The sequence below is a fragment of the Sceloporus occidentalis genome, unplaced genomic scaffold (assembly GCF_023333645.1).
Source record: "Sceloporus occidentalis isolate IW3139 unplaced genomic scaffold, rSceOcc1.0.p SCAF_33, whole genome shotgun sequence".
In the NCBI taxonomy this organism is placed as follows: domain Eukaryota; kingdom Metazoa; phylum Chordata; class Lepidosauria; order Squamata; family Phrynosomatidae; genus Sceloporus; species Sceloporus occidentalis.
In genome coordinates this window covers 7,167,392-7,186,912 of record NW_028317013.1, presented here as the reverse complement: position 1 = coordinate 7,186,912, position 19,521 = coordinate 7,167,392, and the positions used below count along the sequence as shown (strand labels likewise).

At 38.4% G+C, this 19,521-nt stretch overlaps 1 protein-coding gene across 1 annotated transcript in view; it reads right to left on the bottom strand.

The window, feature by feature from the left end:
* LOC149298382 (plexin-A2-like) overlaps positions 1-19,521 on the bottom strand; it is a 134,408-nt gene that overhangs the window by 47,899 nt on the left and 66,988 nt on the right. The window contains exons 4-8 of the mRNA XM_089487583.1: positions 6,972-7,072; positions 5,337-5,460; positions 4,918-5,071; positions 3,798-3,894; positions 1,446-1,560 (exon numbers count right to left, since the gene is read on the bottom strand). Of these exons, the coding sequence (XP_089343709.1) occupies positions 1,446-1,560; positions 3,798-3,894; positions 4,918-5,071; positions 5,337-5,460; positions 6,972-7,072 (591 nt within the window). The remainder of the gene's footprint in view (positions 1-1,445; positions 1,561-3,797; positions 3,895-4,917; positions 5,072-5,336; positions 5,461-6,971; positions 7,073-19,521) is intronic.

Sequence of the window (19,521 nt, the reverse complement as noted above, 5' to 3'; positions counted from 1 at the left end):
CTTGCATTCTGCAGGACTTTTGTCCCCAAGGGAGATGCATATATATACACACTGAATATTTTAACTAATTTCATTACTTGCTCTGCTAGAGAGCTCCTTGCATGCAGCACAACCCTTGAGAAAGCAGCCAATCCATCAGAGCTTTCATCACTATCCTCTGGTAACTTTAACCGCATTAGGCCCGGGATAATAAATACACAGCACTGGAATACACTTATTTTTTTCATTGTCGCAAAGCACCTAAGCACACTTGAGATTGTCATTAAATAATATTGTGGCTTGAATAAGTGGAATCTTGAACTATTTCTGTTGAATTGTTTTTGTATGGAAATATAATGAATAACCTTTCTATTGTCAACTACAATGATGCAGAAAAAAAATCATACATCATTTTAGATATTGCACATGCAGAGTGAGCCAAAGGATCCTTTATGATGGCGCCAGCACATCCTCACCATCCTCTGATGGAACCCCAAGCAGTTGCCTAGGAAATGTATGGTATGGAATTGTATGGTGGCATGGATACATGCGCAGATCATTTTTCTCTCCAACAACCAGAAGAGGGGTCAGATGAACCGGGGTTCAGGAGCTGTCACAATAACATGTTCTCACTTCCTTTGCATGTAGAAGCAAATATCAGATTTTTACTCTCTGTGTGGCAGCATAATTTTATAACATCTCATGGCCAGCATTGGTCAGTGACAACTCATACAACCCTCTGTACATTTCTTCAGACAGAATACCTTTATAAATGTAAAAAGGTTAATGCCAGGAACATTTCTAGCATTGGTACAGCAATAAGGTATTAGCCATGTGGCTTTCATAGAGTTACTATTGGCACTAAACTATTTTTTTTAACTGACCAGATGGTGAAATACTGACTTTGTATTCTACAGCAAAATTACAAAAGCACTCCAGTCCTATTTCTTGTTAAATACAGCACACGGTACTACAGGTAAACAGGTACATGCATCCTAAAGTTGTTGGAGTTAGCTTTAGGAGTTTAGCTTTAACTCCTCCTCCAGCTGCTTCTACTTAAAGTAGGGAGCATTCTTCAGCACACTTCTTGCACATGCTCAGTAGAACCCCCATTCTAGTGAATGTTGGAAATGGGACCTATATCTCACTGAAATCAATAAAAGTAGCAGAAGCCAATAACGTGTATGGTATACAAACACATGATGTTTTGCAAATATACCCATGATTGGCTCCTTCCATTAATTTCACTGACAGTGCTAATGAGCATGTGCAAGAAGCTTACATACTAATGCTTACTGGTTTTAGCAGCAGAAGCTGGGGGACGAGTTAAGTGAGAAAGAAATCTCATTTTCTAACCCCAGAATGTGTGTTTTAATTTGCATGGATTTAATTGCATAAAAAAATAAAAATACAGTTTGATGGCTAGACTGTCCTTCTAAACATCTAAACTTCTTGAACCGTCCTACCTCTGAGACATTGACGCGGCCTTCCTGGAAGGAGCATGTAGTTGGATCGTGGGTGCAGAGGTTGCGATATTTACACCAATGGCAGCGAAACGCACTGTTCACGCAGGACAGGCAGCTTTAGAAGAAGTTGGTAGAAGAGAAAAGTGAAATGTTATAAATCTGGGCTGAATATCTCTTATTACTTTAATCTATTCCCATTTAGCATATAATTATTGTCTATCAGCACGTTGTAAACTCGCAAGTGCAAACTATTTTCATGTTCCTGTACATTTTGTCAAGTAAGCTATAAAACGCCAGAAGCCAAGGCTACCTACCCTCTGGGATTTGTACAGCCTTCAATAAGGTACAAATATAAAAAGGTTCCTAATTGTATAAGTCTTCTTATAAAAGTCTGTGCCAGACAGAACCACACACCCAGCACTGTCTAGTATTGATGTTTCACAGGAGACGTATAAATTCTCCATTATTTCTCCGTTTCCTAAATAGCAGTGAACCGCATTGAGAAGGGGCTCAGAGTCATCTGCAGCCGACATAATAAATAGTCATAACGATATTAATGGTAGGTTTCAGACGACTTGCCTTAAACATCGTGTGTTTTTATAAACATCCCTGTATGTATATTAGCAGGGTGATTAAATAGCCGATGATGGATCAGAAGATAGACAGGCTGATGACACGTTGATATGCAGGGCCCACCACATAGAGATCTGGATTACACAGAGATGTCGGATAATTCCCATAGCAAGGATTTAAAAACAACCAAAAGAAACGGTTAAATAAATGGATTATGGTGCGAGCTGCAATCTGGTCTTCTCCCTGTGCCCTGCTTTCTTTCTAAGATCCAAAATTTATTTTTTCATGCAAGCCAAAGAGGTTTTTCGGGGGGGGGGGGGACGGACATCTCTGGAACCAGCCAACTTGTGTAAACATAAGCTTCCTCTGCATATATAGTGGCCATTTCTGAGGATAAACAATACAGGATCCCTGAAGCCAAATATGACTCGAGCAGCATAAACACTGCCTCACATTGACATACATTAAATATACAGATATTTGCTATTACCATCTCCGGTTACACACTTGTGGCACATTCCATCCATCAACATGGTTTCAATATTTATACCACGGCATATCTAAACACCTGAGTTACATACATCATCTTACTGTCGCTCTCTCTCAGCTGTGCCCTCCAACCCGTGGTCATTAAATCACTCTGGGGTTGTTTTTTTTTTTTTGAAAGCCATAAGCTCAGCAGTTACTGACACAAAATTCCTATCAGGGAGGTTTCTCCATAAGCCAACTCACGGAGTATTGGTTGTTCCATTGGCAAACTCATGCAGTATTGGGGGATTCATAAGAAAAAAGGAATCATTATTGGAATTGTTAATGAGGACACTTACATCAAGATGATTCCTATTGCTTTATAAAAAAACAAACAAAACAAACACTTAATTGTATAAAATAATGAGAATTTGTAAACTATTCGGGTAATGCTTCACTGTATGTGAACCCCCAGGACATGTTATAGTGATGAAGAATAAGCTTAGACATTGATAACAAAATATAGCAGAAAAAGGGTACATTGACAATCTGCCATTCTTTTTATTATTGATTTGTAAAACCTCTTAAAATAAAAAATATGTAGAAATAATATGAGCATTTTTATAAAAATGTATATTGTATTTTGTAAGGTTTTTTTATCTTTTAAAATTGACATGGGCAATAACCAATGTATTTTTTATATGATCATAAAAATAAAGGTAAGGAGAGCCACCATCTTGTTTTCACAGATGTTTTGTGAGAGAACATTGTTTTTTTAAAAGTAACACAAAGCAGCTGTATGGAAAAAACAAGAATACACACTTTAGAAACCATGTTGGCACAAACGTTGCTGTAAAGTATGTGAGAAAAACAAAATGGCTGCCCACTGTAGCCATACTGTGGTTGGCATAACTGGCAAAGTCAGTGAAGAGTGTTGCAAATAAATAATGCCTTTATCAATTAATCAAAATAAAGTATGCTTGACACAACCTCTCATGAATCTCTCAGGTCTGTATTTCCAGCTCTGATTACTGTGAGCCACCAGTTTTTCAATGGCACACACTTGGCAAACCATACTAAGATGAGCAGAACCCATCTAGAAAATGAATTGTATCATGCAAACCTGATTCCTCCAAATGCTAATGATCTATATTAATAATGTTAGCTACTAGTAAGCCTCATCCCTGCTATGTACCTTTCCATGCGCATTCACACACACCCTTGATCCATCTTAAAAAATTCCAGTTTGCATACTGTACCCGACCCCCATGATAATCAGATTCAGATCATTAATAAAGCAGACATTCTTACAGTTGGTGGCCACTGCAGTTGTAGAATTTGAAGTCTGTGCTGACAAAAGTCTTCCCAGTTTCTTTGGAGATCAGCTGAAGTTCCACCCCAAACCAGTCTACAGGGGCCAAAAAAAAAGATAATTCAAAGGGATATCAAGACATATGGAGAATAAATGTGTTATCGCGTGTCAGTCTCTATTACACCATATTACACACAATAATGCACATATGCAGTGTACATAACCAGTACAATATATATTATATATATATATATATATATATATATATATATACACACACACACACACATATATACACAAACTCTGATTCAGGGCATATACTATTCAATATATCATTCCAGAGCTCAATACAAGCAGTATCCTTCATGCGGTCTGATTACTCTGAATGAACTCTGGATTTAATTTCCTTGTTAGTTTAGGTTAATCTGCGCACCTGCTGTTCGTGGGACTGATGCGATATACAGAACATGTGCATTTCTATACATATATAGCTCTGTGTTTCTGTACATGCAAAGCTTTCCTTTAATGCAACTATGTTGTTTGGAGTTTCTGCAAAAAAAAAAAAAAAAAAAAAAAAGGACCATTGCCTCTAGGGATTAACCCTAGTGATTTATGGACCATGTTTAATGGATGTGCACATGAGGACTGGGCAAATCTATGTGAAATTCAAGAGCTGGACAGAAAATTATAGAAGCTTGGAAGCAACGCATTTTAAGAACCCCAACTGACAAGTAGAGCGGGACTCCTCTTGTTAGAGATTCCTCTAACAAAGATATATTAACCGCTCTGTTATGCTCTTTTTGTCTTGACACCAAGACGTAATCCCCTACTCTCCCTGTCCCCTAAAAGGGATAATCCATGTTTTTCTGTAAATACAGGCTCCCAGCTGGGCCTAAAGCTTCAACACAAAAAGAAATCTTCTCCAAACTGGCAGATTTTTTGTCATTCATGTTGCAGATACAGTGGAATTATGGGAATGCATTGGCTGATACTGGTGATCTATTATAAAATATAGGCGTTCAGTAACAGATAATGCTAATTTTCGGTTCTCGCTTTGCAATGGTTTTATGTAAGGGTTCAAACGTCTTTATTGATAGGTCCATCTCTGCTGGAACTCACCTTGGTCTGAGGGTATTGTGGGAACATCCTTTGCAGCAGGTGATACACATACAATGCGATTACCATACACGCGTCCTTCAACCTGGGTGAGGTTACCGATAGAACATATAACTCCAGCCGAGAGATCAGGAACATCACTGACTTCAAATGTCAGCTGTGAAGAGAAAGACACCAAACAATCCTCTTTATTAGCCATTGATGGATTCCATTCTTCAAACCAACCCATTGACCCTGAAGATGTTAACGTTTGACCCTGAAGATGTCTGCAGAGCTCTACAATGAAAAATGTTAATGTACCAACTGCTAGATATGGTAACGGGTCTGCACCAAATCTCTGCACACACTGTAAATATTGTCCCTATTTCCATTTTTATCCCACACCCATTATATTTAGCACAACATCAGTTCTTTTATCGTACCGGTAGGCTGTGCTCAGACACCGGGAGGCTGTTGGGTTGGACGATAACCTTAACACACTGCTCGATATTGGCTGCAAATCGAAATGGTTCCTCTGCTCTCTCGCATTTATCCTTCCGGGAACACCTGTGGAAGGAAGCAATCCATTAGACTTGGATTTTAGCTTTAAATGGAATTTCTTTATTAATTCTCCACCACAAATATTATAATGTAGTTGTTCCTTTTCAACTGCCAGACTGCAGAAGATAGCACCGGTTACCACAGTAAAATCTATTGTTTTTCCTCTTTCTTTACCACCAATGACAAGGAAATGATTGCACTTTAAGGGCAAATTCTAGTGCTTTCACTTCTTTTTAAGAAAAGGTTATTTGGAATCGTGTGGTGCTGTTAAAACTATACCTACTGCAGATTAAATTTTACTAGCCGACAGCATACAACGCACCACCTGTTGTTTATAATCACATTAAAAGAACAAAAAATGATTTCAGTAAAATGTATGGTTATTCTCCATCTAGTAAAATTCTTAAATATAACTGTGTGTGCGTGTTTTTAATGGACAAGAAAAGAAATGACATTATGTAGTTGGATTTTCTTTATCTATAATTAGATAAAGATTTTATTTATCTTATTTAGAATTATTAATTGCCACTTTATCATAAGAAGCATACTTTAGGGTTTAGTGTACTATAATACTTTCTAAATGCCCTTCCTCATAACTGTGGGCTTCTAGGTGGTTACCACAGTTGAGAAGCCATTAGACTACTAAATTAGTATTTTTGATAGTCTTGAGCTTCACTTAGTTTGAAACTTCTAGGCATGTCATTAAGAACCAGGATTGTGTCTAACCACCATTTTACACAAAACTAACACTAAACCCACTATAGTTCAGTATCTTGATGAGATAAGCACATTCCACTCACTATATGATATAGAATTTCTGGCAGACAAACTCTACGTAAACCCAACATGTACACCTGTCTAACTTGTTAAAAGCCACCAAAACGAAGACCGCTCCCATACTGCCAGAAAACAGTGGGTCATTCTGTCCAAGAATCTCTCCTGAAACTCTCTGTGTGCTGTGGTATTTATGTTGGGTATAAATGCTAAGTGGCTGCCGTTACTCTGGCGCGATAACGTTTTCTAAGCTGTTTTATCATCTTCTATCTTGTTTATAACATAGAGACAACGGCAGCCTGATCATAGATGAAGCCGTCTTGGGTCTGTACCGTCTTGTACAGAAATCAGAGCAGGATTGTGTCGAGGGCTACCAAAAAGACCAGGGATTTTGTACATTCTTGCTGGGACACAAACAATTCTACCAATTGCAAATATTTTGATTATGCCGAATGTCCTCAAGCTCAATTATTCACAAATCCTGGCATGTTTGTGGCCATGGAAGCCTGGAATTCGCATCCTGATTTAGACAACGGTTACATTACTTCAATTAGGTATTCACCATAGAGATACTCTCTACTTAGACGCAAGTATGGTCTTCCGAATGAATCATCATTTTGCATCTAATCAAATCACAATTATGATAGCATTTGTTTACTTGATTTTTAATCTATTTCATGCCCACGTGGCATCCTTTCATATACGTAGGTATACATGCCTCGGCCTTAAGTACCGATACGTACATGTTATGCAGCACACACCAGCCGCAGTGAGGATCCCCGGAGCTTAGACACTCTCTGCACGTTGTATATTGTTCACAAGTCTCCACCGCCATCCTGGAAACCTGAAAAAGAAATTGATGCTTTTTACTGTAGTTATGAGTATGACCATCTATGTTTTATATATTGAATTCTGAACTACTTTATCCCTCAATTGCATCCTTGATATCCTCGTTGAGCCTTTTTTGTTCATTTGACTGGTGCGTTAGGCCTTTGGATTGCCCATAGATATTGAGGGGTTTACCGTAAATTGGCTTGGAAGCATGTGAATGGCTACCAAAACTGTAATCGATACTAAAAAATATTATTTGGTAAAAAATGTTCTCGTCCCTTATGATGTTTATATAATTTGTCAAAAACAGCAATATGCTATTATCAGCTTGCATGATAATAAGGCGAAAAAAGTGATTCCGGTGCAAACCTTTAAAACTGGTTTCAATCGCCATAGTGGCTCGCTATGAAGTCCAATCAGCAGACGCATTGCACTGGTTGCTATGGCTACAGAACCACTTCCCCAGAAGCACATAGCATAAAACAAAATAAGACTCTGTGTTTTCGTGCTGTTTAATTATTCACACTAAGCACAAGATGCATGAGATTTTGGCAATGCTGGTTTTTAGTCATTATAATGGGATAATGGGAATATGGGATTGCCAGTGTACACAAATCTCCATCTCTATTTATTTCTGCCTGAGGGAGATGGGAATTTATGGTCTTAGACAAGGTCACAAAAAGAGTTGACAGTGCGAACGTAATTTGTAGCGTTCCGCTTAAAGTCAGAGAACTTGCCAATGAACTGCCGATCCAGACGAAGCCCAAGCCTGTAAGACTCGGAGGAAATCAGCCAGAGATGACATGGCTAGGCTGCTGTTGACCTCTGACCTCCAGTGAACCCCTAGGCGTCCACACAGAAGGCCCTAGCTGGGCCAGTGACCAGCCCAGAAAAAAAAAATCTTTTCTTTTTTAATGACTTCGGGGAGAGCGGAGCGGTTGCTGCCGCAGTAATTCAGTGTAATTAAACCTATCTATCACTCCAGCAGCTGGAACACGATTCCTGATGAACTTTGCAATGGGATTTTGCAGTCACTGACTCGCAGATTCAAATGTCCTTAGAGATGGAAAATGAAAAAAAAAAAACTTCTAAAATGACATTATAATGTGGCCTCTTATGGTGCAGTTCCACTCTCAAAGCCTTTGTTTTTGAATATTGTTTTAAAATGCAATCACACAGCATGACACACATATACGTAATGGAATATACCATAATTTTTATTTTAGCTTGAGTCGATGTCTCCTTTAGCTCTAGCTCCTTCAGCTTTTAATCACTTACAGAAAGTATACTCAATGTATATATATATATATATATATATATATATATTGTGACAAACCCTATAGTATGAGGGCCATACATGTCACTTTTAGGGGTCCTATGCACAGTCCTCTAGGGCAATCAGGAACAGCAGCTTTAAACAAAACAGCGCTTTATTTTAACCACTTAAACCCCAAAAACCAAATCATAAAAAGAAAACCTAGCTCCCAATTGGAGCCCTCTCTAACTGAACAATGCTGGTCTAAACTGACCAGCCTAATCACCCACTACCTCAACCTCCCAGCCAGACCCAGCTACGCCAGGCTCTGGAAAACCTCCCCCAGACAGCACACAAAATGTCCAGGCAGGTGATGCCTCACTTGGCTCAGGGATGGTCTTCTTCAGGGCCTCTCCTTGCCCTGGGAGCACAGGGAACTTCCTCTTCCCCCAACAGTCTCCCTGAGTATCAGGCTCCAGGGGTTTTTAATGCCAGCACCTGTGCCTGACGCCAGCCTCATAGAAATCCCGGACCGGATCCTGCAGATTTCTTGCCTCCTGGAAAACCCGGCATGGAGTTTCCACAGAATGGGGGAATGGAGCATTGGCCCACCCTGCTCTCCAATTGCTCCACCCCAGGGACCCATATGTATAATCTGCATAGCAGCTGTACTCAGATGCCATGCTAATCATCTCCCTGGGGTTCACACGGTCACAATATATATATATATATATATATATATATATATATATATATATATATATATATATATATATATAGACTGTATGGACACCTGACCATTATACCAACAGGAACTTTTATGACTGCGTTCTAAATACATAGACATTCATTTGTAGTTATTTCCCCCTTTGCAGTTATAACAGCTTCCACTCTTCTCGGAAGGCTTCCCACAAGATTTTTTGAGTGTTTCTGTGGGGATTTTTGCCCATTCATCCAGTGCACCATTTGTGAGGTCAGGTACTGGTGTTGGATGAGAAGGCCTGGCTCGCAATCTCCGTTCCAGTTCATCCCGAAGGTGTTAGATGGGGTTGAGGTCAGGGCCAGTCAAGATCTTCTACACCAAACTCATCCAAATATATCTTTGTGGACCTTGCTTTGGGCACTGGGGCGCAGTCATGCTAGAATAGAAAAGGGTCTTCCCCAAACTGTTACCACAAAGATGGAAGCATAGCATTGTCCAAAATGTTGTGGTGGTATGTCCCTTTCAGCACACCAAGACATCTTGGAGAAATTTGTGGGTTTGAAGTCCCTGTTCGTGAAATGGTCAGGTGTTCCAATACTTTTGTCCATATAGTGTGTGTGTGTGTGTGTGTGTGTATATATATATATATATATAGATATATATATAGATATGTAAATGGCCATGTAGATACATTAAGCACTCATATAGAGAAATGTTTCTAAATATATATACAGTTATACACAAAATATACCTGTGTGCTTCCTTGCCATATCTATGTACAATGCATGCATGCTGTGTACTCACAAAAGTATTTACTTAGCAGAATAGAAAATATGTATGTACACACACTAATGTCCGAAAGTTGGGGGTCGCTTAGCTGTTTTCATGGAAAACAAGAGCATTTCTAACAATAACATAATTGCAAAAGGGTTTTCTGGTGATCAATTAGCCTTTTAAACTTAAACTTGGATTAGCAAACACAACGTGCCATTGGAACACAGGAGTGATGGTTGCTGATAAAAGGCCTCTTTATGTCTATAAACATATTCCATAAAAAACACAACAGCCGCTTTCAGCTACAATAGTCGTTTATGACATTAACAATGTCTACACTGTATTTATCATCCATTTGATGTTATTTTCATGGACAAAATGTACTTTTTCTTTCAAAAACAAGGGCATTTCTAAGTGACCGCAAACTTTTTAACAGTAGTGTAGATATATATTTATATAGCGCTTGGGGAAACAGAGGAAAGAGATTATATTTCCCAGCCATGTCAGCTGCAGGCACTGATACCCTTGTTTCAGACAACAAATGCAAAAGGCTTTCTACAGGTGACACATCGGGAGGAGATAAAGGGACGAGTATTTTGCTTGATGTGAGAAAAATGTCAGAAATCCCTGCAACACGTGGTAACCCACTGCTGCTATCATAATCTTTCTGTGTGCAATTTCATCTTAAAAGCAGCTACTGATTGCTGTATGGGGAGCTGTGAAAGTTATAATTTGGAGTCTCACAGCAGAAATATGAAATATGAAATATAAAAGCATCCTAGGACTAATCAGACAGGGATCTCTGCACATAGATTAGTGAAACTGACGCATTTCGCATTGTGGAACCACAGCATGTTCTGCAATTTTACAAATTTACCTAAGCGGAGCCATAGCAAAAATGAATGAGTCCACTTTGAAATACTACTTTGATACGAAATGCACGGGAAACTTTAAAAAAGAAATCGAAGTAGGGTAGAGAAAAGAAAATACTGATCTAACACTTTAGTGTTAGGTCATTCCATTATTACCATCTTAACTTTTAATTAAAATGTTGCACGACTAATTCTGAAATTCTCTCCCTCGCAAACAAGCACTTTATGCGCATGGGCATAGTGTCCTGAGGCAAGAGATATGCAGGAGATAATAAAGGGGGGGGGGGCAATTACATTGGGGGGGGGGTGCAGAATGCCTTGATTCATTTGTAAGGGGGACACCATGAAAATTTATTCAAAAATGAAATTCGGCTATCATATGCATTAAAATTCATACGATGACTACAATGTCCCTTTAAACCTGTAACCATAATTGCTTAGGCTGATTAAGTACGCAGAACAAAATGTTAACATTAAAGAAACCTTTTCAATTACTTTGCACCTTGAGATTACTATAATCTTCAATATCTATATTCTCTATACATTAGTGTGTATATATATATATATATATATATATTGTCAGAATACATATATTATGTATACTAAGCAGGAAACCGCAAGAACTGTTTTTTTGACTATTAAATTACACAAATGCAAAATTTGTGCTTTGTGCTTTGCTGCAGTTGAGAATTTTAATATAATCAGCCAAGATTATTAATTATCATTAGTAATCTTTGTCTGACGCACCTACCTCATCGATCATAAACTGCAATATTCAGAAGCAGTCATACCTACCACACTAGAGACAATTTGGTGATACAAGCAGTGACACATAGCAGGGATTTATGGGAGTGATTAAATTTAAAACATAATTTTTAAATGAGGTCTCTCTTTAGATAATTCTCTGCTACTTGTCAAAATAAGTTAAATTGCATGATAATCTCTCAACCATGCAAAACACCTATCATTACTGCTACCGTATGCCTTGATAGCCAGTAGTATTGAAGTATTGCAGTATGACAGTACCACGTTCCAACACTGACAAAGGGACCTGTTGGAAAAAGTACTATTCAGGATATTCTCCATTTCTGTGATTTATGAATGGAATGTCTTCAGTTACTGACACAATCTGAGCTTCAACATCATTGGCTCTGCCAATGTTTTCAGGTCTTCATATTAGCTGAGAGGAGAGATTTACATACAGGGGCCATGTAACTGCACAACTACCAAACATACAGAAATTGTTGTTGGAACATCTACTGTTCTTCTGGATCAACCTTCCTCTCACTATCACTGATATTTAGTCCCCATTTTAAAATTATTCGGGCAATTCACTTGAATGTGAATAACCATAAGGGCACTGACCAGTTGTACGTAGGTGTATCCAACCAAATCGGGAATGTTGGCAGTCTTGGAGCTGATGACGGAATACAACCCCAGTGAGAGAAGTAATATGGGTTGTAGTCATGTAACAGCTGGGAGGCATCATGTGAATATCCCGGGGCCAGGGTGAACAAGTACTTGTGAAAATCTTTCACTCCTCACTATCTGGATTGGAAATTCTTGTTATGGTCATTGCATATGTATGCTAAAATAGAAATATGCATGCATATATAAAATAAAAGTTTAAACTCAATTTTCACTCCACCAGAAATCGTGATTTACTACTAACTCCATGTAACATTCATAGTTTATGGTTTTTAGTTGAGAGATGGTCAGGCTCTGTAGGTTAGTTAGACCAGCCCTTTGGAATTAATTGAATGCAGACTACTCAACACAATTCTGTTGTTCTGGTCCCATTAGTTTACCCATCAGTAAAGCAAAGCCTGTGTTATTCTCAAAGCAGCCCTTACTGGCCATGAGTCTGATGGTTCCCAACCCTGTCCTCAGGGAACCCTACCAGTGCAAGATTTAGTAACTGCCACGATTAATTCCAATAGGGAGATGTTGGTGTGCCTAGAGAGCCATTAGTGTTGAGGATTCCTCAGGCAGATGACCATTTCCACTAATGCCAGTGTCCTCATTATTTCATGCAGACAATATTTGCTGTAGAATGACTTTCCACATGAACACCATAGTTGGTAGCCTTGTAGTTGCTAAGAGTATGCCCCAACGTTGTGCATACACAGACCATCCCACCAATCCATCTGTCCCCATCCCTCTAATCCATTCACAATACTGCTCTCATAACCTCCAGTCACTACACCCATCTGCCAATCGTCGAAGCAAATCTCACTTCAATATGAAGCGGGCCTGAAATCCCAAATTCCACATGCGCATATCCCTTAATAAGGATAAACCCTCTTATAGCTCAGCTGTCTTATACAAACCCTACAATGATAAATGTGGGTCTTCTGTCCCTGTGTACATATATTATCTTCTGTATTCCATGCCTGGAAATATCTACTTCTATCAACCTTAATTACTATGGTGGCATTTTACTCACGAGTATTCCCAAACCGAGAAAATGCTAACACCGTTCATGTTTGGGGACTCAAAATGATGGTAAGAGGTTGCTGTCAATATACGACGCATACTGTACAGCAACTTTATTGGTTATGAATAACAATAATAATAACAACAACAACACAATAAGCAGTTTGACATCATTCTGGTTCAGTGTTCCTTTGAATTCACAATTTTAAAAACCCTGTTATGTTGAGAACTCCAACAAGCTGTGACAGGTACAACATTAGTAATCAATGTCTAAACGTAGAAGTGCTGACCTTAAGCTTGAGGTCACATCAAGTATTCTGGATAACAGGGCACTTTTCACATTACCAAGGATACTCCACGCTCAGGAAACACAATGTTAATTTGTTTGATTACTTGTTAATTAGAGAAGTCCTAAAACTAGCAGATTACGGCCCTTGAGGATCAGGTTTGATAAACCTGGTTTAAACACTGTTGATTTAATCCATATTTTAGAGTCTACCATCGCTCATTTTTATTACACAATTAGGTATATGTATGCTAGAAAGGAAATTAACAAATTTCTTTCTGTAAACTATTCAAAGTGGTACGATGCCACCCAATGCTGCTAAAAGGATTACAAAAGAAGACTGTATTTTTTGCATTTTAAGACACACGTAAATTTAGATTTGATTCTATGAATTGGACCACTACATAAAATGGAGTTTACATTATTCTTCCCCACAATGTCATGTTAGCCACTAAAACAAAAGTGTCCGTTTGGCAATCTGAAATGTTTGAAGGAAAATGGATTTTCGATGAGTACCGTAATTTTTTTCATTTCTTTCCCCAATCCTCTTAGCAAATTAATTATAGCAAGTAATTGCAACCGGTTAAGCTCAGCCCTGCCCCTATGCCAAATATAGCAATATTCTGGGAATGTAACATGGAATAATTAGGCATTCTGCAAACACCTACACAGTCGTGGAATGGCTATTAAGTCAGACACTTAAACGTAAAGTCACCGTAATAACGCACACACAAATTCCAGTGACACTTGACTATATCCAACTTACGGATATCACTTGTATTCCCCACTATGGCCGGGGACAGTTAGTACCTGAGAGAGTTGGGCTTTTGTTCCAAGCCATGACATGACAACGGACCAAATTTACATGATGTGTCTGTTTTCTTGGAGATATCTTTCATTGGGTGAGAAAAGAATGTAAAGTCACGTTAGCTTTTGAAAACTTAGAGGTCCCTTCCTCAGATGGAATCACCTGCAGTCTACACAAAGTAATAACCTTATTTAAAACCGAGGCAATTAAAGGCTTCTAGTTATATATATATATATATATATATATATATATATATATATATATATATATATATATATATATATATATATATATATAGTATATTTTCTTTGTGTCGCAATGGACCATTGGCATGTAAAAAAAAAAAAATATGAACTGGTTCTAGCTGTTTGTTTGCAAGCCTTCATTGGATGGTTCATCTTCAAATTCCACTTTGTCTTTACTCACTGTTTAAATGCCATCACCGTAGAACATTAAAGACATTAAACACGATACTTTGGTGCCATAAATCCAGGCGTTCCAAAGGAGACACTTTATGATCCGAACTCTGTGCTGTCATTAACAAGCATCGTGTCTGCAGAGACAAGTGCCCTGTTGCCATAAAAAGGAGAGAAGCTGGTGTTGCTGTACCAAAACACATCCTCTCAACCGTAATTTAGCAATCAGAGCATGCGAGGGGCGCCTCTTTAATGAGAACTAAATTAGCAAAAGAAAAAGAAACACAAGGGCATTCGTTTTTCTTTAACCCGTTTGCTGCTAGTACAACATTTTTGTTGTATTCTTGTGCAGCATTTAGTAGAGGTCAGATGTGCTTCCATGTCATTTTTTTGTTTGTTTGTTTCCTTGCCCAATCTCCCCTTCTCCGAAGACTAGCTAATCCTCTTAGCAAGTTAATTATAGCAAATAATTGTAACCTGTCCAAATATGCACATGAACGTCAACCACCGTAAACTCTTCTTTCTGTAACGGCTTAAGAGGAGGAATTGGTAGGTCCTGATTCCACTGTTGCCACCTAGTCATGAGGGTTTTCTTGGCCCTTACAAAATACCGCTAAGCTTAATGCAGTTTACTCAATAATTAAATTTATTTGAAAAAACGTTTAATGTTGTATTACTCCGTGAGCAGTTAGTAGCCAATGTGCATTAGTGTTGAGGTTGTTCCCATATAGGTTAAACATCCCTCAACCCGTTGAGGAATGTCTCTAGGGTGCCCGTGTCACTCAACACTCCAACAGGCCCCTTCTGCCCCCCTCTTTATGACAGACACAGAGCGCAGAGGTAGCACATTTAGCTTAATATCAACCTCCAGGGGATTAGGAAGGGAGAGGGAGGCTTTTGGCCACTGGTACATGTCATGAAAGCAGAAACATCTGTTGCAGCTAAAAGAGAGGCCAGCTCTCTGAAGCAGAAATAAGGGTGCTATACACACACACATGGCAGCTTTGTCATTATTCCGCAGTAAAAAGCCACTATAGAAGTATTTATAGCACTGAAAAACCGCCTTAACCTTCTGAGCGCCAGAAAGTTGTGTATCCAGAGTTTTTTTTTTTGTTTTTTTTAATTTAATTACCTTTTAAAAAGAAAAATATATGCAACTGACCGTATGACTCAAAAAGAGGTGAAGAATTGGACACCGATTATTATAGGGTATTCAAGAAATAGAAATAATAATAATGTTAATACAAATGAAGTGGTAGGTAGAATTTGCGTGTGGTGGAGTTAAAGGTGCTGTCCCACTTGTTCTTCTGAATTTAAAGCTTTTGTATCTAGAAACATAATTATTAGTACTAATGCATAAACCCTTCCCAGATATACCATAACCAACACATCTTTTAGAAGACTGTTAGTTAAAGTCTGGAAGCACCAGCAATCAGATTATAATGCTCTGTTAGTTCAAGGGTTAAGTGTAACATTTAACTGCATGTGTCATGTTACATAGTGAAACCTCATTGTGTCTACGAGTAAACAGGCCTTCTAAATGGCCATTTTTAAAATGGTGAGCACAGACAATGTGTCCATTAGCTTACCGTCTGTATATAAACAAGAGTAATCATGACAAATCTGTGGCCTATGGGAAAGCACAGACCACTTTGACATGATTTATTATTATTATTATTATTATCTTTTATTTATATAGCGCCAACAGTTTACGCAGCGCTTAATACAATACATAAATTCAAGGGATATGACAAGACAAGAATTGACAGACTAAGACAAACCGATACATTTGGTGGAGAGAGCCCTGCTCGCAAGCTTACAATCTTTCTTGGAAGAGCCCAGTCATTTCTGAGACACAGAAATCCAAACGGACTGTCCGCAGAATTCTGTCCCAAAGCATCTGGAGCAGTTTGTGTTCCTCTCCACAAATACAGATATATTGAATTAAATGTGTTTCTGCAAAGTATGATATTATTATTAGAAATATTACACCCACCCGTTTTGTTTTTTTTAATAAAAACACTAAATTAATTAACACTGCGTAAAAATTGCATAGTTAAAGGAAAGGCGTATAACTTTAATAAAATGTATTGATGATGCTGTAGAAAAGTGGTATAAAGTCTTATATTTATATAAAAAGCCCTCAACGTTACTGCCCCCCCATAAATTTCCGTCCCCTTGACAAAACACTTCCCTGTTCCAGTGGGCTAAGGCCCTTCTTCTCCCGTCTAACCTCTTCCTTACAAGACTTGGCTTGTGCTGCCCCATACCTCTCGAATTCACTTCTTCTTCTTCTAACCTCCAGCTTTCACCCTCCCTCTCAATATTCGAGAAAGACATCAAAAGCCACATCTTCAGAGAAGCGCACAATCTTTTCAGCTAGAACCTTTATCTTTATCTAGCACTATTACGCTCTTACTTTCATCGGTGCCACTACCTATCTCTTATGTTTTTATTATACCCCATTCCCTCTTGACTCTAATCTTACGAGCCAGGCCCTCTTTACCTAATGTATCGGTTTGTCGTATTTGGCAATTCTAAGTTTTGTCATATCCTTTAAATGTATGCACTGTAAACGGTGCTGCGTAAATTGTTGGTTAGATTCATTAACTGAGATCAAATGTATCGCTGATCTTTATTTCATTTTCCCCATTGCTACCCAAGTACTTACAATAGGTTTAATCGTTGGAGTAGATTCTGGGCCATCGTGTCGTTCCAGCAACTGCTAAATTACTCAAATTCTAAATTACGGATGATGAATATCATCCAGTCAATAGCTACTGACAATAAGTCTATATTAACCCATTACACGGGAAGAATGATCACCGGTTTAGCAGAATAACCAGTCAATGAGTGATAATTACATATACAAAGTGCATGAGAGGCCTAAAAGACATAGTGGACTGTATGAAAAAAAACAAACCCAATCTCATCATGTCTCCTTATTCAATACATGTTTTACATAAAGACACAATTTCCAGGATCGGTGAGCATGGAGGGGACTAGGGACGGGGTTTGGAGTAGATGCCTACATTGAAAGCTCTTTGAAACTGAAAGGTCAAACTGGGGATTGGTAATGAACTGTAAACTGCTTAAGATCATTCTATTAACTCCGCAGACATCAATACTTAACAGGTGCACACAATGGTTTTCTTCTGGCCTTGTTTTATTAATGAAACACAGTCCTTTAAGATGTTTGGTAAATCACAAGCCACCAATGATCATGGAGCATGATACTTAGGCCATATCAGCCATTTTGTTCCTGGACCCATTGGCATTATACATGTTGCTGACCACTTCCTATAACTTTTTCCTGCATAAAACTTGATCAAGTAACTTATTTCTCCTCTGACTTGATACATTCCAGATACCGCAGGGCAGCACTGTAGGTCACAGCCTGCAATGTGTGAAAATTAGATGTTGTGGAAAAAAAATGGCCAATATTGCAAGGCTTATTATACAAGTCTGTCTTGCGGGAAATTCATTTTACCTGACCTGCCAAAAGAGTCACTGTCCTTAGTTCATTCTAGTCCCAGGCAAGACTAATCTGTAACCGGTTCCCATGAACCTGCCAATGCTTTTGGCTTGCAAATCCAATTACAAATCTTGACCAACAGTCTAAAAAATGAATGTCTTTAAAGCATCTAATCTTTCAAGTGCAAGGCCGGAGGGTGGAAGAAAAAAAAGGCAAATAAGATGGTCTTGAAACACCAGACTTCTTACGTGTGAAAAATTTTCCAGGTGTAAATCTCTCACCGCTGGAGATGAAAGTCATTTATAAAATCAGCAGCACAGGGTAGTGAGTAATTCTTGCTATCTTGCATGGAACAGGTATATTTGTTCATAATGATTACACCTCTCAAAGAAGAAATATAAACCACCTGTGATTAAAGGAGCACTCCAGCCCATATTCATGTTAAACGCATATTAGAGTCCATTTTACATTACCGCCTGTACATCACTACAACCATTCTGTAGTTACTTAAGTTAAATAAGGTTTCTGTCTCATGTAATTCCTCCCCAGCTGCCTCTATTGAAACATTTGAGCGTACCTTAGTATGCTTCTTGCAGATGTCCAATAGAACTCTGATTCTAGTCAATAGCAGCCAATCATACACTGCAAATGAAACTGCTAAGAAACATTGGTATTCAGATAGCATTTGTTTCTGATTTGTTAATTTTAATAGAATCGCTGTTGGGCATGTGCAAGCAGTTAACATAAAAATGCTCCCTGGATTCAGTAGAGACAGTCAGTGGGTTTGCATGCATTAAAACGCATTATATATAAAAATGCACTAAACATAACATTACAATTTTGGGGGCTAGACTGTCCCTTTATTTTTGGTACAGCCACTTATGAGAATCTACATCATATAGGGAGTTTAGTTGAGTCTATATTGGCTACCAAAAATGGGTAACGTTGTAATGCGTATCATGACCCAGAAAAAAGTCAGCTTCAAAAGGGATGGTCCAAATTCTACTGTTCACTTTCAACGAACCTATATCAGAGAAGAACTCAAAATCGAACATATACCTATTTAAACATGTACGGGTATCCATATGGTTTAATGATTAGGAAAAGGACTTCAAATATGGACTACAAATATGAGAGCATATAAAATCTAAAATATGATAATTTACCGCAATCCTATTTAGCTCTAACCAATATTTATCAACCTAACTATCCAAAAGGACAGCTTGATTTATAGTACTTTCAAAGCTGCGAGGCCGGTTCCAGAAATTCAGAACCAGATTTTTCCAGAGACTAAACAGAAAAAAGTAGTATTTCCTGTGATGAATCAGGCGATCTGTTGCCTACCCGTTCCGCAGGAAGCAGAATGTGCCTATGCACAAAATGTACGGCGTCTCCTATCACCAAACATTTCAGTCTGTACAGTTTCAATCCCTTGAT